Source organism: Bos mutus, chromosome 19 (genome assembly GCF_027580195.1).
Source record: "Bos mutus isolate GX-2022 chromosome 19, NWIPB_WYAK_1.1, whole genome shotgun sequence".
NCBI classification, from domain to species: Eukaryota; Metazoa; Chordata; class Mammalia; order Artiodactyla; family Bovidae; genus Bos; species Bos mutus.
In genome coordinates, this window is record NC_091635.1 from 20437732 (window position 1) to 20462623 (window position 24892).

Consider the following 24892-nt stretch of genomic DNA (forward strand, 5'->3'; position numbering starts at 1 on the left):
ATGCCTTCCTCCAGGGGAATCTTCCTGACCCAGGGACTGAACCTGTGTCTCTTACATCTACCTGCACTGGCAGGCAGGTTCTTTACCACTAGTGCCACCTGGGAAGCCCATTCTTTCATATATTCAGTCAAAACCTGACCCGAATTTTACTGCTTTGAACCAAAAAGGATAACTTTAATTTTGACTGAAAAAGGAATTGTTGACCAAGTGCAAGGGATGGTAGCTTTGGAAGGAAAAAAAAGCACACTGTAATGCAGAGCTGGGAGCTCCTGGGCAAGATGTGCCAGACAGAGCCCACGGCAGGTGGGTTTATCTAATCGCCATAATTCCTGACTCTGAGGTCCTGTCGCACAGGGTGGTTTTCAAGGACAAAAGCACATTTCATAAAGACAGCTCCACGTTAGGCTCCACTCTTGCTTCCTCACAGAGGCCACTGCACTTCCTTCTCACCACTTCCTGAGATGGGTGTGGTCAACCTCATCTTAGAGGTGAGGAAACTGGAGAAGCTTCTCCAAGGGGGAGGCTCTGATCCCCCAATGAGTAAAGACACGATGGGAGAAAATTGAGTCACTGTTCAGAAGTTTACCCTGAGTCTCAGCGTGAGAGAAAGTCACCTGTGTGGACACAGCCCCCAGAACGTCATACAACAGACTTTCCTCTGCGAAGATGGATGATTCTAGAAAATCACTAGATCTATCTGGAAAGTCTTGGCCATTCATAAGAGGGGAACCAACTGAGAAATCCAAATAAATAAGCACCTATGAAACAGTCACTGGAAGAAATAGGAAATTTTAGAAAATCTCTAATGTGTATCCACATTGAAATTCAAGGAGCTTTTACAGCTGTGAAGCTACAGCAAGAGGTTATGAAGAAGAAACAATCTGAGATCAGATAAATCAGACAAAAGATGAAACACACAATAGCTGAAGTAAGGAAAAAAAGCAAAGCACATTAGATGATAAACTTTAAAAAAAATCAGAGGATGCACGAAAGTAATCAAAAGGATTAAAGAAAATATTAATACGTGATGGGGAAGATATACTCAGGAGACAGAATATACACATATTTGAATTCCCTGAAGTAGGCTCCAGGGTAAAGAGAAAACCAATAATTAAAGTCATAACAGAATGCCTTGAGGGCATTTAATAAATCTACCACCCAATCTAGAAACTCTTAAGCAAAAGAGGAAAGGAAGAACTGAACCTGCAAATCAATATCTCAAGCCAACTTTCTGCATCTGATTTAACGGGGAAAGATCAAAAGCAATCACAGTAAAATGAGAACAAGGACATCACTAGCATTTAACACAACCCAAGTGTCACACACACGACACAGCAGGAATGAGAAAGAAAAGACACAGCCATAGGGATGAAGGAGACAAAGGGCTTTGTTATCTGCAGCTGATAGAATCATCCACTTGGAGATCATGGGAGAATCAACTGAAAACCATCAGCACCAGTGAGGAAAGGAGTCAGTTACAAATTAGATAGTTTAAAAAATATCTAATTAAAAAAATACAGTGAATGTTCACCTCAGCAACACACATCCTAAAATTGGAAGGACACAGAGAAGATTAGTGTGGAGGATAACATGCACGTTCATGAAGTTTTCCACATTAAAAAAGAAGAAAAAGCAATCCCACTCACAAAAGTAATGAAAGTATAAACCTGGGCATAAACTCAACAAACAGAAGAAAAAGGAGAAGAAATACATGAACTATAGAGAAAGACAAAAAGGAAGGCTCAGAGAGGCGGCCACACTTCTGGACGGAAAGACCGCAAAAAAGTCAGTATTTCTGGAGGGACAAGTAGGGAGAGTGCCCTCCTCTGAACCACAGGTTCCCAGAGAGGAACCCTGAAAGCCACCAAACCCTGATGACCATGTACCTCTGGGAAGTATAGGGTCATGAAACTGCCAGGTACCCTCAAAGAATCCAAGACTTTATAATAGCAGTACCAAGTTCAAAACCTCCTCACAGTGGTGTCACCCTGGACCCTGCAGAAGTTAAAGCTATTTCCTGGTTAGTCAGTGATGGAGGGATAAAGAAAATGTGGTTTACATACAAGGCAATATTATTCAGCCTTGAAAAGGCTCTCTCCTAGGGCCTGGCCATAGCCTCTGATTGGGTCTTCCCCCATCCATTAGTCCAGTCTGCACAGGCAACCAAAATGCTCCTTCTAAAATGAGGTCAAGTCCAGAAGAATGGATAAAGAAGACGTGGTACACATATACAATAGAATACTACTCAGACATTTAAAAGAATGAAATAACGCCATTTGCAGAGACATGGATGGATTTAGTGTCATACTGAGTGAAATAAGTCAGACAGAGAAGGAGAAATATCATATTACATCCCTTATATGTAGAATCTTAACACATGATACAAAACAGAAACAGACTCACAGACTTAGAGAACGAACTTATGGTTGCCAGGGTCGGGGGAAGGGATAGTTAGGGACTCTGGGATCGATATGTACACACTGCTATATTTAAAATGTATAGCACAGGGAACTCTGCTCAATGTTCTGTGGCAGCCTGGATGGGAGGAGAGTTTGGGGGAGAGTGGATACATGTATAACAGACTGAGTCCCTTTGCTGCCCATCTGAAACTAACACAACATTGTTAATTGACTAGTAGCAGTGGTATCCAACTCTTTTGCAATCCCATGGACTGTAGCCTGCCAGGCTGCTGTCCATGGAATTCTCCAGGCAAGAATACTGGAGTGGCTAGTCATTTCCTCCTCCAGTGGATCTTCCTGGTCCAGGGATCAAACCCAGATGTCCCGCATTGCAGGCAGATTCTTTACCATCTGAGCCACCAATATAGCTACCGTTAACTGGCTATACTGCAATATAAAAATAAAAAGTAAATAAAACGAGGTCAGGTGAGTCACTCCTTCCCTCAGCCCCCAACCCCAGCCCTCTGCCCTGCGCCCCTCCCATCTTGGCTGCAGCCATGTGCCTGCACTGTTCTCATCAATGTTTGTTCATGGAGCTCCATGGATGGGGGATCTCCGTCCTGCCCCCTGAGGTTGCCCTGTTGCCTAAAACAGTGTCAGACACACAGTAGGCACTCAAAAATGTTTGTTGACCTAATTGCATGAATGTCAAAAGGACCTCTAGTCAGAGTGGGGGCTCCCAGAACATGAGTCAGTGTGTGGACGAGGCTGCCATCTACTGGTGGGGCCCCCTTGCAGCTTTGGCAAGGGGGGTACCTAAAAGGCTCAGCATCTCTTGGGGCCCTGGGATGTGCAGTTAGGGGGTATCAGGGAGGACAGCCATCTACCACCAGGGGCTACCCCATTCTCTAAGCCCATGCCCATCAGTTAAGACCAGATCTGCATCACAGACACTGGAGGGAGAAAAGGAAGAAGCAGGTGTCTGGGCTGGGCTCTACCACAGAGATGTTATAATATTGATTCAAAATCAGTTGGGAAGAGCAGGTGTTCAGTGTGGAAATGGGCAGGCATCAGAAGACAAAGTAACGCTCGTGTGACCTCCCTGAAGTGTCACGACCTGGACGAAACACTGCCTTCTCCTGGAGGCTGTGGTGAGGTTGAGCGAGGCCAGCACCTGGTGCAGGGTGGGGTGGAGGAAGGTGCCAGGTAGGGCTAGATCACCTGCCCCGTCCACACCCCTTCCTGCCTTCCAGTGGTTGCTCTGGGTACTGCAGATGGTGACCGGGCCCTGGGGATGCTCGGGCCTGGACATCAGAACCCGGAGACAGTCCAGCCCCTTCACCAAGCTCCCCAAGCACCCAGGTTGGACAGCGCATTAGCAGCAGTTGCCATCACATGATCAGTACTACCTAAAGAGTGAGCATTTTCTTCTGTGCTAGGTTTGAGGGCTCCTCCCCAAGGACAGATCAATTTCCAGCAAAGGGTACAATATAGGCTGATCACAGGTTTAACTGCTATGAGTTTAAAACCACAACACTGTATAATTGTTTCATGACAGGATCCCTTCCAAAATTAATATACTTGAAAGAAAACAGATTATACCATCCCACGCCATTACCGAAAACATGTCCCAAAGCCAAATGTTGAGGGCCATAAAAAGAATTCTGTCCCCTAAGTATTTACATACAATTTATAATTACATCTTTCCTTTAGGAGGAAATCAATCACGTACTGCTAGTATTTTCCTTCTTTTCTTTAGTTTTATTTTTGTCTTTACAGCTGAATCTACAGAGTGGTGGTGACTCCAGTGAGCTCCTAATGGGGGTGCCCTTTCTAACAGTGAGTCACCTCCTTCTTTGTCTCAATGGTCCTGAGATATTAAAACCCACACTTATTACTAGTGCCAGTGCTCTCATTCCCCTGGTTTTCATGCACGTAAAATAAAGACAAAGTGTGAGCTGATATTCACAGAACCACCTAACACGACTGCACAGTGGCAGGGGTGCTGGCACCTGCAGCAGAGACAGACCTCTGATGGGCGACCTGCCGGCCAGTGCTCCTAATGGCCGGTTTGTCAGCTGATGCATGGGTCTAATTCACAGGAATGGGGCAGATTGGGGATATGTGACCATGTACAAAAGTGCCAGCTGTACAAAAGCTGATAGGAAAATATTGAGGACTGCCCGCACTTAAAACCCAAAAGCTCCATAGACAAGTGCAATTTTTTAATCCAACTTGATTAAGTCAAAGGATGTAATTTCATTACAGTCAAGGTAATCTCATTACATTCAGGAATTTGAATGATAACTGTTGGAATACTTTCCAAATAGCCCATCAGAGCTTATGAAGCATTCACAGACCTTTGCTATGACATCACTGAGCTGAAGATCTGTGCATATTTCCTCAATATGAGAATAAGAAAACTAAAGTCCACGGAGTGAGAAAACCAGTAAAACTGGTTTTACAAAGTCTTTCTTTAGGATCCTGAATAAAGGGAACATGTGCTATGATTAAGCAGTTAAACTACTGACTAACAAATGGTTAAGACACACACTAAAAGGCAAGTAGAAGAGTAAGGATTGGGCTAAAGCAAAAAAAAAATTTAGGTTATAGTCCGTCTTGTCCAGGCTATGGCTTTTCCAGTAGTCATGTATGGATGTGAGAGTTGGACTATAAAGAAAGCTTAGCACCAAAGAATTGATGCTTTTGAACTATGGTGTTGGAGAAGACTTTTGAGAGTCCCTTGGACTCCAAGGAGATCCAACCAGTCCATCCCAAAGGAAATCAGTCCTGAGTGTTCATTGGAAGGACTGATGTTGAGGCTGAAACTCCAATACTTTGGCCACCTGATGCGAAGAACTGACTCATTGGAGAAGACCCTGATGCTGGGAAAGATTGAAGGCGGGAGAAGGGGATGATAGAGGATGAGATGGTTGGATGGCATCACCGACTCAATGGACATGAGTTTGGGTAAACTCCGGGAGTTGGTGATGGACAGGGAGGCCTGGTGTGCTGCGGTCCATGGGGTCGTGAAGAGTCAGACACGACTTAGCAACTGAACTGAATTGATTCTGTTTTTAATTTCTAAAGCAATGTCTGTATGTGTTTTTAACATTTTGAAACAGTATAGATAGATCTAATATGGAAGGTCTCCTTCCCCCACCACTTTCAATACTCTCCTCAAAGTAACATCCCTATATCCTTCCAGGAAAACAGTTATGATTTCAAAAATTAAATCATATATTTAAAAATCAAAACACATGAGGTCAGACTATACACACCATCTTATTTTCCCCACTTAGTAATAATCTTTCCCTGTCGGTACATATAAATCTACCGTGTCCATTTTCATGGCTGCATACTATTCTGCCATACCAAAATCTCATTATGCAACCAGCCCTGGACTGATACACACTTGGGTATTTCCAGTGTTTTACTGTTATAATAATGCCACAACCAAACATCTTGTTCATGTATATAGGCATTCTTTTTCAAGTATATCAGTTCAGTTCAGTCACTCAGTCATGTCCGACTCTTTGCGATCCCATGAAGTGCAGCACGCCAGGCCTCCCTGTCCATCACCAACTCCTGGAGTTCACCCAAACTCAGGTCCATCAAGTCGGTGATGCCATCCAGCCATCTCGTCCTCTGTCGTCCCCTTCTCCTCCTGCCCCCAATCCCTCCCAGCATCAGAGTCTTTTCCAATGAGTCAACTCTTCGCATGAGGTGGCCAGAGTATTGGAGTTTCAGCTTCAGCATCAGTCCTTCCAAAGAACATCCAGGACTGATCTCCTTTAGAATGGACTGGTTGGATCTCCTCGCAGTTCAAGGGACTCTCAAGAGTCTTCTCCAACACCACAGTTCAAAAGCATCAATTCTTTGGCTCTCAGCTTTCTTCACAGTCCAACATAATGCTAAATGCTAAGTGGTAGAAATCCTTGGTGAAAGATCATACATGTTTCAAATGTAGAGAGATTTTACCAGATTGTCCTTGTCATCAGCAATATGTGGTGTGGCTCCCCTCACCCTTAATTAAATAAAAAATTATCAATCATTTTGTAGTTCTTTTTTAAAATTTATTTTGGCTGTGCTGCATAGCATGTGGAATCGTATTTCCCTGGCCAGGGGTTGAACCTGTGTCCCCTGCTGTGGAAGCACAAAGTCCTAACTGGACCACCAAGAAAGTTCCTCAATCATGTTAATTTTTATTAATCTGTTAGGGGAAATCACATACTGTAATTATTGCTCTGAATTATATCTTTTTACGTCTAAGTGGGACTTAGTCTCTTTTTTCTGTTGGCTGTGCTGGGTCTTCATTGCTGTTGTCTTGTTGTGGAGCGCAAGCTCTAGGGCTAACAGACTCAGTAGTCATGGTGCACAGGCTTAGTTGCCCTGCAGCATGTGGGATCCTCCACCAGGGATTGAATCTGTGCCCGTACATTGGCAGGCAGATTCTTAACCATTAGACCACCAGGGAAGTCCCAGCATCTTTCTAGTGGCTATCTGTATTTCCTTTTTATATGAACTACCCATTTTTTTTTTGTACTATTTTTCTTATTGATTTATACAAACTCATTGTAAATAAGCCCCCTTTGTTACATGTCTTGCAAATAATTTCCCCTTATTTACAAAGCAGTGTGTAATATTTATGTGATTTTTTTTTCACCAGTTGACTTTTGTGCTTGTTCTTTCCAAGGCCGAGACCACAAGTTCATTCTCTGATGTTTTCTCTCTGCACGTTCATGGTTTCACTTTTTAAGGTTTAAATTTTAATCCACTTGGAATTTACTCTGATGAGAGGCATGAGATAGGGATCCAGCTTTATTTTTTCCTGAAGACCCAATCAGTCGTTACTTGTGAGTGAATTATCCATCTTGATAGAAAATACTACTGTAATCCTACACGAAATCCTCCAATCCTGTGGACTTTCTGCTCCACTGAATAGTCCTCCCCAATCGCTGATGTTTCAGAAACTTCCTGGTTATCTGAGAGGATTTATTCTTCTAGACTAGGGTTTATCAACAGCGCACTACTGACATTTCTGGCAGGACCCTTCCTTTCTGTGAGGGGCTATCCCGTGCCTTGCAGGAAGTTTAGCAGCACCACTGACCTCTGCCCACTAGATGGCAGTATCACCCCCAATGATGCCAACCAAACCTGTCTGCAGACTTTGCCAGTGGTTCCCTGGGTTGGGGTGAAGGGCAAAATTGCCTGGGGTTGAGAACTCCTGTTTCATATAAATCGGTCTCATTTTATCAGTGTTTCTGCTCTTGAATTCCCACTGATACTATAACTGAGATGAAGACAAATTCATAAGATACTTCAGACATTTGTTTTATTTAACATATCTACTAAATTTAATCTTTGTTATATTTAGTCTTATCCAAGAACCAGGTATATATATCCTTCCACTTATGTATACCTTCATTTATGTCCTTTAAAAAGAGCTTTAGGATTTTTAAAATATAGGCCCTGGTCATATTGTTTGTGTTCATGCATGCTCAGCTGTGTCCAACTCTTTGCAACCCTGTGGACTGTGGCTCCTCTCTCCACGGAATTCTCAAGGCAATAATACTGGAGTGGGCTGCCATTCCCTTCTCCAGGGGATCTTCCCTACCTGGGGATCAAACCCGCATCTCCTGCTTTGGAGGTGGATTCTTCACCCACTGTGCTACCTGGGAAGTCCCAGTATTAAGCTTACTACTGGTATTTTACCTTTTTCATTCCTTTATAAACGGGATTATTTCTTATGTTATTATCTTTCCTAACTAGTTACTGATGAGAAAGCTATTGATATTTCACATTCTATTATCAGCCACACACTGAACTCTTATCGTATCTAACACATTTTCAGGACACAACTTTCAGGAAATTCTAAGCATAAAATGTTACTGTCTGCATAAAATCACCATTATATTCTAACATGAACACCCTCCTATAGCTCTCCTGTCTCACTGCCTAGCTTAATACTTGCAGAAAAACCGACGTGAGTTTGAGTGAACTCCGGAAGCTGGTGATGGACAGGGAGGCCTGGTGTGCTGCGATTCATGGGGTCGCAAAGAGTCGGCCACGACTGAGTGACTGAACTGAACCTTAAGTCATTCTTGATTTTAATGGAAATACTTCTAAGATTTTACCATACAGCATAATGCTGGTTTTGACTGGAGAGACATATATTTTGTATCACTAAAGTACCCATACACTTGTAATCTACCAAGAGTTGTTTTTTTTTTTTAATCAGAAAGAAGTGAAAGTAAAATCAAAGAGTGCTCTCTTTGTCCAAGGCTTGTTCCATCTCTATCAGGATGACCTCACGGTTTTTCTTCTTTAGCCTGTCAATATTGTGTGATGGATTATATTCCTGAATTTCCTGGTAAGCCAATCTTGGATAGCATAAATCCACTTGGTTTTGATATGCACTATTGCTGTTAATTTGTTGAATTCTACTTGCTAAAATTTTCACCTCACGTTTTTACACCAATATTTGAGAGCGAGGTCAGTCGGTTAGTTTTTTAGTGGTGCTTTGTTAACTTGTAAAAACTGTCTTAGGCTGGCTTGATAAAAATATATTGTACTTTCATATGCTGTATTTTAAAAACAAAATGTGTGAGGGCGTCCCTGGTGGTTCAGTGGTAAAGAATCCACATGCCAATGCAGGAGACACAGGTTCCAGCCCTGATATGGGAGGATCCCACATGCCACAGAGCAACTAAGCCTGTGAGCCACAACTATTGACCCTGCGCTCTAGACCCTGGGAGCCACAATTACTGAAGCCCATTCTAGAGCCTGTGCTCTGCAACAAGAGAAGCCACTGCAGGGAGAAGCCTGAGTACAGCAACTAGAGTCGCCCCTGCTCACCACAAGTGGAGTAAAGCCTGCACATCAATAAATATAATTATTTAGAAAAACCAAATGTGTACATATTTAGTATGAAACCAGTCTTTTGAAAAGTAAAACTGGTTGTAGATAAACATGAGGCCATTCCCACATCATAAAAAAAGTCACATATATTCTTTACAGATTCAACTTTTTGAAAACTGAGTAAATTAAAATGTGCCTTTGAAAGCTAATCTGTGATATTTTACGTAAAAGTGAAAAAGTCACAAGTAAGCTACCATTAAACCCCTATCATAAATGAACATTTTAGCTGTTCCCATCTTGGATGACTAAGCAATACATTACTATTATTTATGGGCCTGCATTGTGAGTTGGACCACGGAAAGCTCAGTTTTCTTATCTACATGCTGCAAAAGAAAATGAAATATATTCTTTGATGTTTTAAGTTTGCAATGCTCTGAATAATGGATTTAAAAAAAAAAAAAACCTTTTCTGTTTCTCAAGAAACTGCTAACACAGAGAATGCCCACGGCTTTCAGCAGCCACCGGCGTCTGAGCGACTGTAAGCAGTCTTGAGATCTTCCTGGTCTCCACAAGACCCAGGATGCAGGCTGGGCAGCTCCGCCAGGGACCTGCGGGCCCACGCACTCATCTACACTGCGGCACCAAGATCCCAAGACAGCCCCACGGTTGTACCACCCTGCCTGGATCCCCACGAAGGCCACACGTGCAAAGTGACGGACAAGCAGAGGGGCGGAGGGACACAGTGGGCTCCCCACCGCCTCCATGTCCCCTTGTGTCTGTTTCCCCGAGACATAGAAACCCCGCGTTGTGGAATGTTGCCTAAAAGCTTCTGACTCAAAGTGGTCCTGACAGACCTTACGGGGAAAGGGGGAGTGAAGCCCTGAGATGCTTTCAAATGGACAAGAAAGGGCCTCCAGGGCTCCTCCGCCCGGGCTCCCCCTACGTGTCCCGCCCCTCCCCAGACCCCGCCCACCTACCCCCACCTCCCTGAGACCCTCCCACCTGCCCGCCCCCACCGCCTGACTCTCTCCTTGTCCCCACTCCCGCCTACCTGAGGGGCCCCTCAGGCGGCTCTCCGTGAGCTCGGAGATGGCCCCGGACGTGGACGTCTTTTTCAGCCGAGCTGCTGCCCCGGAAGCGACGGCCGCCCCGGGCTTGTTGAGGGTGTCCTCGCTGCTGGCCCGCTTGAGCTGAGAGGTGGAGGAGAAAGGGTGAAGAGATGCTTTTTCGGGAAGGAGCGCCAAAAACCAGCAAACCACAGAGCGGGCCCCACCTGCCCACCCCGTTCCTCGGGCAGCAGTGGGCCGGAGGGAACAGCGCAGAGTGGACAAACCCAGATGCCCTCTGGTCCTAGCGCGATCCTCCAGCACTGCTTCAGAGATCCCTGTAAGGTCGTGGGCAGTCACCACCCATCAATCACATTCAAATAATGAAGTTTTAAAAATATGATGTGTATTTTTATGTATTATTTGGCTGAGACACCCCCACCTCCTGCCCCCAGCGTGCAGGCCAAGCAGGGATGGAACCCATGCCCCATGCATTGGAAGCAGGGAGTCAACCACTGGACCACCAGGATGGTCCTGATGTATTATTGTTTTTTTCTTAAGTTAAAAGACTGGGAACCAATGAAAAAGAACTAGATGGCACACAGAAGTCAGGAGAGAGCGACACACAAGAAATTCAAAGACAATAAAAAGTAGCACAAAAACCTCTGGAGGTTCTTCCCTTCTCAGAGGGAAGAGATACAAACAGGTGAACATCCACAGGTGCCCACCCCAAGCGCTGGCAGGCAACCTCATACACACCATGTTCAGATGGAGAGGGACTGCTGTGGAGCCAGAAGAATGGTTAGGGATGGCAGAAAGACAGCAGGACCCCTGCTCCTTGTCTGCCTCCTTCCCCGGCAGGGAAGGCAGAGAACAAACATTTGCTGAAGGGTATTGAAGTGTGTGTGGGGGGGTGCGGGGAGGGGTGGCCCTAAATGAGCTCACACTCTGGCCCAGGTAAACCATACCTGAGCTGAAGGAGAAAAACCACAAATAAGTTCTCCCAACTACAGAGTCTTGGTTAAAGATGGCTGTGGAGGGGATCCTTCTAAAAGACGAGGCAGGCAGGTGTCTGGAGCCTCCGCAAACACACATGACACTCCAAGAAACAGCATGAAAATTCCCTCGAATCAATGGGAGACCTGGAGCAGGAAGCCCGGGCCACCACACTGGTCAAGGGCCCCATCCTGCTCTAGGGCCATTTCCTGAAGGTTAAGGAGCCCAGAGAGGGAGAACGGGGAGGGGGTGGAACAGAGAGCCTGGGCCCCCTCTCCTCTCACCACAGCCCCCAGAGCTGCTCCCACCATCCTGGACACTGTGCTCCGAAGGCCTACTGCCAGCTGGGCGTCCACCCTCAGTGCATGCAATGTGCCGAATCCATGGGCCAGGGTGCACACGGGTCACAGCGGAGTGGGCGGCCTGCTCTCAGGGTCAACAACCAGCAAAGGGGCTAGTTCCTGTGTGGTGACTCATGAACAGTGAAGAAAACAAAAACGGGAGGTGTGGGCGTCCTCACGGAGCAGGTGCCCTGGACCAGGCCTGGAGGACCAAGTGGATGGGGTGTCCCTGAGGCTGCAGGTGTATGCTAAGAGCTGGGGGCAGGGAGCAGGGTGGGGAAGGAAGGGGGAGCACATGGGGCCAGGGCAGGACCCTCCCGGCTCCTGGAGAAATAAGGATGAGGAGAAGCAGTGACAAGGATTCGGACGTGATGAGCAGACAACAGGGAAACCCATGTGTTCCAGCCAGGCGAGCCATCCAGTTGAGTCTGCTGGAGAGACCCCTCTGTGAGCAGAAGCGAAGGAGGGCTCGGGCAGGTTGGGGGAGGGGAGAGAGGAGGCAGCTGGGAGGGCAGGCAGGGGTGGGCAAACAGAGAGAGCACCTGGGGAGGTGGAAGGAAGGCAAAGTCAAGTTCTTGCTGTGAAGATTGGGTGGTAAGCCTGTTTGGAGGGTCAGAGGTAGAATTAAGGGAACAGATAGGAGCTGATGACATGCGGCAGCCTGGGTCCTTCTACGTCCTTGACTCACATGTTACTTCCAATTCAAAACATAACTCGACTACACTGGACTTGACAAAGCGCATTAACTAACTCGCTCGAGGCTGCATGGGTGAGGCAGGACTGGGAAGCAGGCCCGGGACTGTGTTTCCAAGGCCTGCATGATTTCCACTGGGCTGGAGCCCAAGAGGAGCCAGGAGATGCTGGGGACACCACCAGGGCTTGTGGACAGGGCTGAAAGAAAGCCATGTCACATGGGTGGCACAGGGTGGCAGCTTAGGGCACCAGCTCTAAGTCCAGACTTGGAATCCTGGGTTGGAATCTTGGCTCTGCCTCTTACTGGCTGTGTGACCCAGGGCAAATCACTTTATCTCTGTGCTTTTGTTTTTTTTTCTGTGCTTTTGTTTCTTCACCTGATAAACAGATCAAGCCATGGTACGCATCTGAGTGAACTCCGAAGCCCACTTCTGAGTTCCATTTTACCAACTGTACCCAGCTTCCTCGGCCTCTTCTTGGACTTTGGGGTCCCAACCTGTATTATAAAAAGATCTGATCCCATCCTTCACTGGCAAAAGGATAAGACAGACGTGCTCCAGGCCAGTGTCGTGCTGTCTCCCTAGTGCAGCATGGCCCGTTTGGGTGGCAGCAAAGCTTTTACAGGGAGCCCTTCATTTCTCCTGCACCTTCCACGAGGAATTCCTTTGGAGAAAGATTCACTGCTTAGTACTTTCCCCAGAGGCAGGATATACAGACCCTAGATTGATCCTTCCTGTCCTCTGAGGCAAACAGCCGAAGCCTCTCTTAATATTTCTTGGAGGCAATATCAGACACAGAACATTTCCACTGGGCCAGAGCCTAAGAGGAGCCAGGAGACGCCGGCCACATGGCTGGAGTGAGGTTACTAATTCATCTTTCTCTGTTCACGGCTGCATTCTTGGCTTTGTTTCCTGGTCATCGAATGCAGCTTCGGCACCACCTGAGATCTCTGGTTTGTTATACAAGATCCCTACGAAAGCATTGGTCTTGCTTTGATGTGTTTAATAAGTATTTTCACCAACGCTTCCACTGATATTTAAGCTGCTGAGCACCTGTACATGAAAGCTTACAAAAGGAAAATGTCTGAACAGCTCACAGATTCATGTAGCTAAGATATTCCTTCAATTCCACAAAAAGGGGATGGGGGATGTTAAAGTTCTCAAATAATCGCACAAAACACAATCTGGTCTTTCAAGGTGCAAAACATGTTAATGATTGGAGCAGTGGTTCTCAAACTTCAGGGTCTGTCAGAATCCTAAGGGCCTGTTAAAACGCAGACGGATGCCTGCACCCCAGCCCCAGTGCCCCTGCCAAGTTTCTGATCCCCTAGGTCTGGGTGGGGCCTGAGGATCTGCATTTCAGATGAGTTCCCAGGGGATGCTGGTACTGCTGCTGTGGGTTCCACACTTTGAAAACCAAAAGGTTTTAGAGTAGCACTGTCAGTGGAAATATTATACAAGCCATGGACCTAAGTTTACATGGTCTAGGAGGAACATTAAAAAACATAAATGAAACAGGCAACCTTAAATTTAGTGATATATTTTCTGGACACAATACATTCAAAATATTATAAATTAATGTAGAACACACCGATGAGGTCTTTTCCTTTTTTTGCACTCGGTCTTCAAAACCTGATGTGTGTCTTGCACTCACAACACACTTCAGGGATCATCACCGCCACACGGGCTGGTAGTTCCTGCTTCGGGCAGTGCAACTGTGGAGCATTCTTTCCTGAAGGACAACAACAGGACTGACCCAGTCCCCAAGACTCAAGGAGAACATAAACCATGAGACAGCTTTACGGGGACCCTGAGCCCCGGCCACAGGAAACTGGATGGGGTTAACACATGACTCATGCCCACCAAGCAGAGACCTTTCCCAATACTTTGCTTGTTGCTTTCTTTTAACCAACCAGAAGCAAGCATTAGCTGGGCCCTCCAAGGAATGGGGGAGGCATGGGCAGGACTGACAGCCAGACTTCATACCACGTAACAAAGAAGATGACAAAGAAGCAGAGAAAGGTGACGTGACGTCCCGGGGAGTCCCGTCCATGGTCCCGGTCTCTCTACGCTCCTGTCTTGCACCTTTGTCCTGCACACAGTGACCCAGAACCTCAGATGTCTTCCATAGATTTCTCTTCTCTTCAAGTCGATGTTCTGTCATTTGTGACCAAGAGAGTCCTGACTAACAGACATGGGCCTTCTAGTGGCCTGTCTGCATCAGGGAGTCCGGGGGGCTTGCCTCCCTGTGCTGGGCTCAGTGACATGAGGAGGACTCACAGCAGCCCCTCTATCCTCGCCATCCCATCCAGGCTCCTGCTCCTCCCCACACACATCTGCTCCTCCACGGCTCCACAGCTCAGGCCAGCATCTGAAGCAGGGTCTTTCATTCTACTTTCAGTGCATGTGTTTTAGTTTGCCTATTTTGGGCCAGTGAAAACATATCTGTCTACACTTATATGTGTCCATCTCCTGCAAAGCAGTCGTAGGTAATGTGTGCGTGCTCAGTCGAGTCTGACTCTTTGTGACCCCATGGACTGTAGCCCACCAGGCTCCTCTGTCCATGCGATTTCCCAGGCAAGAATACTGGAGTGGGTTGCCACTTCCTCCTCTAGGGGATCTTCCTGACCCAGGGGTTGAACCCGCGTCTCCTGCGCTGGCAGGTGATTCTTTACCACTGAGCCACCCGGAAGTCCTGTATAGCAGCCGTAGTGAGATGTGGCGTCCAGCTGGTGGGATGTCATGTTCAGTGTATAATTTAGCTTCTCTGAGTGCTCAGATTTTGGCAGTAAAATACTCGAGGGGGAAGCCACTTGCTTTTCTGTCAGTGTCTGTCACCTCTTTCTCTTCTGTGCTCTGGGTTTTGTCTTCTTCCTCTGCCCACAGAGGCAGAGAGGAGAGGAGGGTCAGAGAGCACTGGGGTGCAGCTCTCAGCTATTCCTTCCCCCAACACCATCACCCTCTTTCACAGGTTCAGGCCTGGCGACCCCAAGGACCAGGACAAGAGCCGAGAGCCTCCAGAGGAGTGTCTGTGTCTCCCCCGACGTCCTCCCACTGGAACCAGTTTCCAAAACACACATCCATCAAAGGCAGAAATGGCTACCATTTTACTGGTTCATCATCAGTAGGAAACACACCTGAGCTTCACCTGTGATTAGACACTGCTTGAAAATATTTTAATATATTCCAGAAGTTCTCAGGGTCGGTTATGGGGGAAATGTATGTATTCATTTAAAATCCACATTGAAGATGTCTCCCAATAGGTCAAAGACAATAAAAATTAAAACGATGGAAATAATGGTCAGGGCCAGGATAACAGAATAATGATAAACAAAATTATGTGCAGGACACTATCCACACTTACGTCTCAGGGCAGATACAGTCCTCACCCCATCTCGGAGCACCTACGCAGCCTGCCTGAGGTTCCACAGCCAGGAGCGGGCAGAGCTGGGGTCCTGATGCGGCCTGTCTGACCCCCTCCTCAGCGAGCTGTTCCTACACCCACCGCCCCTGCCGGGCATTCAGCCCACACTGAGCACTGCCAGGGAGCAACAGGACAGCAAGGGGGAGCCCAGAAGCTGTGTGCACGCAGCCCGGGGAGCCAGGCTTGGCGGGGTGGGAGGACACTTTACTCCCCTCTGAATGGGTGGGGAGAGCCTGGAGGATTTTAAGCAGAGGAGCGACTTGTGTTGACAGGACCACCTGGCTTCTGTTGAGAATGGAACATAGGCTGCAAAGTCAAGAGCAGGCAGGTGGACCATGGAATGTGAGAAAAGGAGGGTCTGGGGATGATGTCAGGGCTCTGCCTGAGCGACGACAGGAGGAAGCTGCTATTTACTGGAACAGGGAGAGTACAGAGGAGCAGGTTTGCAGGCGGGAGAGACAGAGAGGAAGGAGACCAGTCAATGTGGAGTATGTCACCCTCAAGGGGCCTCCAGACGCCCAGGAGGTGGGTCACAAAGGCAGCCGGAGGAGCGCTGGCTGGAGACACAGATCCATGTGTCACCCCCATACGGTGTCAGAATTCATGAGTGAACGCTGTCTCCTACAAGAACTGTCCTTACCAGGAACAGTGCCATTCCTCAGGGAGTGTGTCAGAATTCTGTGGGTGCAGCTTTAGCTGCCACCGTGATTGGAGGCGGTACTGGTGTCTACCGGGTGGGAAGATGGAGACCCCAGATGTCCTTCCGAGAGCCTGGCACAAGGAACTGTCTGCATCCACACGCTTCACAGATCCCTCAGACACTTGTAGAGCTGGAGCGTCTTTGACTGTTATCCAAGTGGAGAGCACCCCTTTGTTTTACATATAAAGACAATGTGCTTCTTGTAAGACTTTAAGATACACTCGACTTTCTAAGAAGAACAAGGGAAGACTGCACTTGGGTTCACAATTTCACCAAGAGTGCTCAGCATTCAAACCATTACCCCAGCCTTCCCGGTGCCCAAGTCATCAACACGATAACCTTGAATCTGTCTGCTTGGAGTGGCCACATCCATGGGGCCCCAAGAAGTATCACAGGTCCTTCAGTGAAGCCACACACAGGCAGTTGCAGGTGGAAACGTGATGATTTAATTATAAATGATGTTCCTTCTATAGTTAGGATGCCACACTGATTTCTCCAGAGTGTGTGTATGTGTAGGCCAGTGACAAGGTCTCTGAGTTTCATCTCAGGGTGTAAGGAGGTGCCCCAGTCCACTTATGTTAGGAACCCCAGAGGGTGAGAAGGAGCCAGCAAGTGAGATCCCCAGGGGCTGCCCTGGTTGGGGGAGGGGAACCCTGAGAGGAGAAGCCCAGATGCAGGCCAGTGGGGCAGTGACACCTGGATTATGAGGACCCTGGTGACCCTGAGCCCGTCCAGTGGACACCGGGGTCAGATGCTGGCTGGAGAGTCCACATGGTCCATGCAGGGGGTCCCTGTCTCTGCTCAACTACAGATTTCCTCTTGAGCCCAGGGCACCTCAACTGCACCCTCTTTGCTCTGTGCCTTCAGGTCAAGCTATGCTGGGGCCCTCCTAGGGCCTGCTCACTGTCTCGGGGCACCCAGCAGCCCTGCCCGGTGTCCCATCCATACCTTGCTGAGTCGGGACTCAAAAGCCAGCGAGGTGGAAGACTTGGAGCTCTTCATGCCGGGAGAGGGGACGGGGAGGGGCCGGGGGCGGTCCACCCCATGGCTCCCTGCCCTGGTCACTGGACTCCAGGGCTTGGCTGCGCTCCTCATGTTTGTCCCAGGGAGTCCTTCTGTACAAAGAGTAGAAAAGAAAACCCATGTGTCCACACTTGACAGAGTTTCACCCCCATGCACCATGGGCATCACCACTGTCATGGAGAACAAGCCTCCAGATGAGGATGCACAGAGAGCACCTTCCTCCTGAGATGGTACCTTCCCACCAGGTTCCTTTCTACAGCTTCACAACAGCTCTCACTGAACTACTGAAAACACGTGCACCATTACCCATGTTCTGACATGGGTTGTGGTGGTTTAGTCACTAAGTCATGTCTGACTCTTGCAACCCCGTGGGCTGACCACTAGGCTCTTCTGTCCATGGGATTCTCCAAGCAAGAATACTGGAGTGGCTTGCCATTTCCTTCTCCAGGGGATATTCCCAACCCAGGGATCGAACCCAGGTCTCCTGCACTGCAGGCAGATTCATTACTGACTGAGCTACAAGGGAAACGTTATGACATTACTCTTCAGCAATGTGGAAATACATGTATCTCCCCACATAAAACAGGTCAGCTGGAGTTGAGACATACTGTGTCTGTAAGCCTTGCCATTTTAGGGTTGACAGTCGAGCAACTTCCATAATTTCCAAATAGACATAAATGAATTACTTGAAAATTCAATTTCACAGAAGCACAGCTTTTTTTTTATTCTTTTGGACAAAAATGGTATCAATTAAAAATTAATTGGGAAGATTTTGATCAGGCAGACCTGCCATTATAGGGTAGAGTTACTCAATTAAAATATTCTAGGAAAGACAGCTTGTGCAAAGGAGCAGGATGTGGTTAAAAACCTGGGGGAAACCCACGTCCAAAGGCAAGGAAGGTGGCCTGGGTCCTGCCATCACTGCTGAGGATGTGGGCCGGCTGGCCATGAACCTCTGAGCCCATTTCCCTCTCAGCAGCACAATGGGACTCCGACTCTGCCTGTCCTTGTGGATGCTCACGACCAGGGATGTGAGGTCAAGGACAAAAACCGCAGATAAGAAACAAACTGGAAAATGCACTTTAAAAACACCACCACTGGACTTCCCTAGTGGCACAGTTGGTAAAGAATCCACCTGCAATGCAGGAAACCTGGGTTTGATCCCTGAGTCAGGAAGATCTCCTGGAGGAGGAAATGGCAACCCACTCCAGTATTGTTGCCTGGAGAATCCCACAGACAGGGGTCGCAGAGTCGGACACGACTGAGCGACTGAACCACCACCAACCACCAGGTGACAGTGACACCAGTGGCTGCGCTCCCAGGTATTCAATCATGTCCACCCCTTTTGTGACCCCATGGACTGTTACATGGACTGTAGCCCACCAGACTCCTATGTCCATGGGATTTCCCAGGCAAGAATACTGGAGTGGGTTGCCATGCCCTCCTCCAGGGGATCTTCCCAACTCAAGGACTGAACCCTCATCTCCTGTGGCTCCTGTGTTGGCAGGCAGATTCCTTACCACTGCGCCACGCAGGAAGCCCCAGACCCCAGAGCCGGGTCTAATTAACTGCTCGCCTCCTGGATCGTAGCTGGTGCTCAGCAGCCCTGGGCTACCTCTCCCCTCACCGCATCCCAGGACACCCCTCTCTGCCCCCGAGAAAATGAACAGGCTGCCTCCCCCAGCCTGGCGCAGCGGGGATGTCCTCCTGTTCTTGTCTCCTTTCCCGGGGACATCATTTCAACCAATGGTCTCCCAGCTGGGGCCACCCAGCCCCTGCTCCTACTTAAACAGCTTAGCTGGTGGCCACTGTCCAGGACCGTACCTGGCACTCGTTCTGAGCACTGCTATCCTGGCAGCTGTGCCAATGTGACTACAGGTGAAAATAGTATTTTAACACAGCAATTTGTTTTCTAAAGCATTTCTGAGAAAAATTACTCACGATTTTAGTCATATGACTAATTCAATAGTTTATTAGTCTCAGCTTGATTCCAGGTATCACGATTTTTAAGATTCTGTATTTAAACAACCACTTCTTGTGTATTTCACAGATGTTTAGCACCAGCTATTTTTCTTTCTCGGCCCACAATTTTTAATGCTTGTTTCCACAGCAACAAGGAAGAATTCCTAGGTTAAGACCTATATAGCAACTCATTTTATTAGGACTCTCAATATAAAATGAATGAACATAGCCTGAGTGATTCTTGGAGAGAATTGCTGATGAATTTTACCCATGACTGTAGAACTAACTGGTGACATGTCAGTCTGACTAATGGAGACAACAAATAAAGTATCTGTTTAATCAAGGCACCCTTTCAGGTGATGATTGCAACTACTTAGAGATGACTGTTGCAGGACTTACTTGGTGAAAACATAGGTGATTCTATACTGCATCTGTGCTTTCCAAAATCTACCCATCAACCTAGAAATGAAATGCATCGTACTCATTCCCCAGAAGAAAGATAAGACCTTGAAGAGGAAAAGCAGAAGGAAGGTGGTAGAAAATCTTCCCAATGTTTCCCTAAGCCCTTGGCATAAAAAAAGAAAGAAAAAGAAAGGAAGGGGGCTTCCCTGGTGGCCTAGTCTGCCAGTGCTGGGGACACAGGTTCAGTCCCTGGCTCAGGAAGATCCCACACACCACAGCGCAACTAAGCCCATGAGCCACGACTACTGAGCTCGCGCTCCACAGCAAAAAAAGCCATAGCAATGAGAAGCCGGTGCACCACAATGAAGGCCCAGAGCAGCCAAAAATACATCTTTAAAAAAAAAAGGAAGGGAGGAAAAAAGGGAGGGGGGAGGGAGAAAGAAGAGAAAGGAAAGGGGGAAAATGCATCTCAGTCAAAATTCCAGATCTAAACTCTTAGTCTCTGGCAACAAACCTGACAACCTTCCAGTCACCTGAAAGACCCGCAGCCACTTCTCGAAGGCTTCGGTTACTTGCTCTGAGGCAAAATTCTCAGGGTTACTTAATTTGTATCATCACATCTTTATTCTCCTAGAACCTTGAGCCCAATCTGATTATTCCCAGATCCAGATATACAGAGGACCTTCCTCCCTGGGCCCCTCCACACTGCCTGACTCTTCATCCTTGTCTTTCCTTCATTTTCCCAGATGGAGACATCTATCTTGTATTCATGCACCAGCCAGACTCTTCAAATTCCATCTTCTTCCAGAATTCAAAATATACAGAAATGAAATAAGTAACATCTCCCCTTGAACCAGGAAGAGAGTCCTATTGGTAGGGAGAGTGCCGGGGGAGGGGTGCTGGGGTGGGTGCTGTGTTGGGGGGAATACGCCCTGAGGGGTAGTAGGCTCCACCAGAGCAGTGCCACTTCCTGGGACGAGGAGAGGACAAGGGTGCTGGGTGGGGGTGCTTCAGCCTCCAGCCGGGCTGAAGGCCAGCTCGGCGCCCTGCTCCCCACTCTCCATGTCTAGGACTTCGTTAAGCATCGCCTGCCCTTTCCAGCAGGACCGGGTCTTCCTCGTGTCCCTCAAATCTTCCGAGGCCTCCTCTTTCCTTTGTTCTGCCCACACCCAGCCCTGGGCTTTCCAGGAATGGACCCCGAAAGGAACATCCTTGGAGCCATCCACCCACAGTGCTTGGCCCGCTCTTGGCCCTGCTCACTGTCCACTCCCCAGGATCCTCCTGCTGGAATTGGGCAGGGCACCAGGCCTACTCCCAGCTTCTGCAGACTTTCACCCAATCTACTTCCCACTGCCTCCTCTCTGACCCTCCTCTTGCCCCTCACACGTGGCCTGGCGCTGCTCAGCCCTCTTCACGTGTCATAACCTTATCATAACCCTACAAGGTAGCATCACCATCAGTCTAAGATGGGGACACTTGGTTCTGTTTAGGAGGTTAAGGAACTTGCCCAAACCACAGAGTTTACGATACAGCCAGGATTCAAATCCAGTTTTAATTGGCTCTTACACACCAGGGATGGGTACGGCCTCCCTGGACAGTGTTCTGAGGAAAGCACACAGGCTTCCGGATCCAGAGCTCCTGGTCAGATTCCACCTCCACTGCTCACCACCCAGGCTCAGGCATGCTTTTCAAAACACTACGATTCCCAACATCTTCACCTGATAAATGGAGTTTTTGGTGCCTGCATCACACAACAGAAGACACTCAGTGAGCACCAGCTGCCTACTCACAAATGCTCATGGTGTTCAGCCAAGAGCTGCTTGGCTTTATCGATTCAGCAACACCCAGCAATGAATCCACGGACTCAATGTCCAGTGGCCGGAACCAGACAGACACTCCAGACGTAAGCAAAGTCTCTCCTTGCTCACAGAGCAGCCTGTGTTCACCTGGAAACCCAACAGAGGGAACATGCAGAGGAGGGTGAACAATGAGCAGACACGCCAGTCACTAGGACTGGCCCCAGTGGCTGAAAGGCAACACCGTGTGCATGCTGATGAACGACACTTCTCTTAGGTTTATGAGTTCATAACAGAAAATAGACAGATGGGTTCTAGCCAAGCACAAGATGATGGGAAAAAAAAAAAGATTTCTATGAGTAATTCCCTGATTCCTAAAAATTCTTCTAACCAACTGAAGAGGATCAAACTGATCAAGAAATTACAGTTGACTTTTGAACAAAGTGGAGCTTAATTTATCCATCATTTATAGTCGGCCCTCCACGTCTGGGTCCCTCCATGTCTGGGTCCCTCCATGTCTGTGGTCCTTCCACATATGTGGTCCCTCCGAGTCTGTGGTTCCTTGGTATCCACGGATTCAACCAACTATGGACCAAGATGTACTGAAGGATCCACTGTGGGAAAAAACCTACTTGTAGGTAGATCCACGCAGTTCAAACCTGTATTATCTGAGGATCCAAGGTACGCTTAAAACTTAGGAACTCAGTCCACAAGGGCAGGGAGAGGGTCTTGCCAGGGCTGTTTTCCTTAAATTGTTCATTTTATATTCTTATCAAGCTTCTTTCCTCTCTAGAATGGTGTAAGACTTCTATTTAAACCATAACTCATAAATTGAGTGGAGTTAAGTAAAAAAGATGGACGAGAAGGAGAGGGAGAGAACAGTTAGGAACACGACACGGTCCATGCAGCGGGAGGGTCAGACAGCATGCAGCTCAGCTGCTTCAGTCTCGGGCCTCAGACTGGTTATCCTTTTAAGGCGAGAAAGGCAGCCAGGAAACCATTCTGGACCATCGCAAATAATAAGGAGTGTCTGGGGGTGGGAGAGGGCATTCAGCTTTGCACTCCAAGTACAATAAGCCCCAGGAAGCCGAGAGCGGAGGCATTCAAGTCTGAGAACAAACAAAATAAGCATGTTCACATAGCTCAACTACCAGGGGACTCGGCAGGAAACAGAAGGCAAGTGAATGGCACGCTGAAAATATCCAGCAAGAGCTTTCTAGAACCCGAGCTGGGCTTGCTCTTGACCTCTGCAGTGGGGTGGGCGGAGGATTCTGCCCCCAGGGGACATCTGACAGTGTATGCAGCTGTTCTGGGCTGTCACAACTTGGCGGGGTGGTGCTGGGGGTGGAGCCAGAGATGCTGCTGGACACCCCAGTACCCGAAGAGCAGCCCCACAATGAAGAATGGTCCTGCCTAAACTGTCGGGACCCCAGGTTACGAAACTCAGTTCCAGAGGAAGAGCCAGGCTCCTCAACCGGCACCTGGTTCGGTTCCCACCCAACCTGGGAATGTTTACGCTGAAAACCTGGCCCGGGAGCAGCCAAGGGAATCCCGACTCCGGCTGGAGGCCAAAGGAAGCTCTTCAAAGCTTATTATTTCCTGTTGGTCTCGAGATGAAAAGTCATCCCATTTTGTTTAGATTCAATCCTTCCTAGTTTGTAAAGAACAAGATTCTACACAGCATCAGAAGGGAAAAGGCAAATTCATATGGAGGACTTCCCTGGTGGTACAGAGGCAGGATAGGAATCCACCTGCCCATGCAGGGGACACGGGTTCAATCCCTGGTCTGGAAAGATTCCACAGGCCACGGGGCAACTAAGCCTTCGAGCCACAACTTCTGAGCCCAAGTTCTAGAGCCCTTGAGCCACAACTGCTGAAGTCTGTGAGCTTAGTACCTGTGCTCCCCAACAGGAGACACCACCACAAAGAGAAGCCCAAGCACCGCAATCAACAGCAGCCCCCGCTCACCGCAACTAGACAAAGCCTACAGCAATAAAGACCCAGCTCAGCCAAAAATAAATACATACATAAAACTTTAACAAAAATTAATTGATCCCATCAGCAGAAGTCATCGGAAGAAAATGAGAACCAAGAAGGGATGAAACAAAACTAAACAGAAAAGGACAACTGCACAGCACCAGCCCCACCATCTCAAGCTAAAAACACAGTCTGGAAATGGAAAAGGGACTTGCAGAAGCTACGACTGACTGCCACAAGGTGGAGACCATAACGAATAGGGTTTAATCTGGAATTTAAAAAAACAAAAACAAAAAAACAGGAGGCGCTGGCCTTTAAATATGAAATGCAGATCCTGGAGAGAGGCTGTAATCTGGGAGCTATATTGAGATCAAACCCTCAGAAATACTGCCCTGGGCCATCCTTCTGTCCCCAAAGCTGAACCAAGAAGCCAGCGTCCCACAGAGCTGGTGGCCACTAACCAGTGGTTGTTTCCTTACCTAGCATGTGGATTCACATCAAAGAACTATACGAAAGAGTCAAGGCCATACAAAAGGAGATGGAAATAAGGTACTTCAAGAGCTCTTTCTATAGGCACAGTTTCAAAAGGTCTATTGAAAGAGTAGGAATATAAACTATTGTCTAGTGCCAAGAGCATTCAGAGGGAAGGACAGTCTTTTCAACAAATGGTGCTAAGAAAACTGGGCATCCACACCAAAAGGATGAAGTAGAACCCTTAGCTTACACCACAGGCAAAAGTTAACTCAGAGTGGAAGAAAGACCTAAATGTAAGAGCCAAAACTGTAAAACCCTCAGAAGAAAACACAGGGGAAAAGCTTCACGACATTGGATTTGGCAATGGATTCTTAAATATGACACCAAAAGCACAGGCAACAAGATGTACTGGATGACAACAAAATTAAACACTTGGGACTCCCTGGTGACCAGTGGTTAAGAATTCTCCTGCCAATGCAGGGGACACAGGTTCAATCCCTGGTCCGGGAAGATCCCACATGCCATGGAGCAAATAAGCTCATAAGCCACAACTGCTGAGCCCACGCTCTACAGCCTAGCTCCACAGCATGGAAACCACTGCAATGAGAAGCCCATATACTGCAAGAGAGTAGTCCCCGCTCACTGCAACTAGAGAAAGCCTATGCACAGCAGTGAAGACCCAATGCAGACAAAAAGTCAAGCAAATAGAAAATAATTTTTTAAAAAATTAAACACTTCCATGCATCAGAGAACCCACAATCAGCAGAGTGAAATGGCAACTCACAGAATTGAAGAAAAC

The 24892-nt window shown here is 47.8% G+C and overlaps 1 protein-coding gene across 7 annotated transcripts in view; it reads right to left on the bottom strand.

Annotated features, from left to right (window-relative positions):
- Positions 1-24892, bottom strand: part of SPECC1 (sperm antigen with calponin homology and coiled-coil domains 1) — a 233255-nt gene that overhangs the window by 165823 nt on the left and 42540 nt on the right. For all 7 annotated transcript variants that reach the window (XM_070389555.1, XM_070389551.1, XM_070389554.1 and 4 more), the window contains exons 2-3: positions 17408-17574; positions 10312-10450 (exon numbers count right to left, since the gene is read on the bottom strand). In XM_070389555.1, the coding sequence (XP_070245656.1) occupies positions 10312-10450; positions 17408-17574 (306 nt within the window). The remainder of the gene's footprint in view (positions 1-10311; positions 10451-17407; positions 17575-24892) is intronic.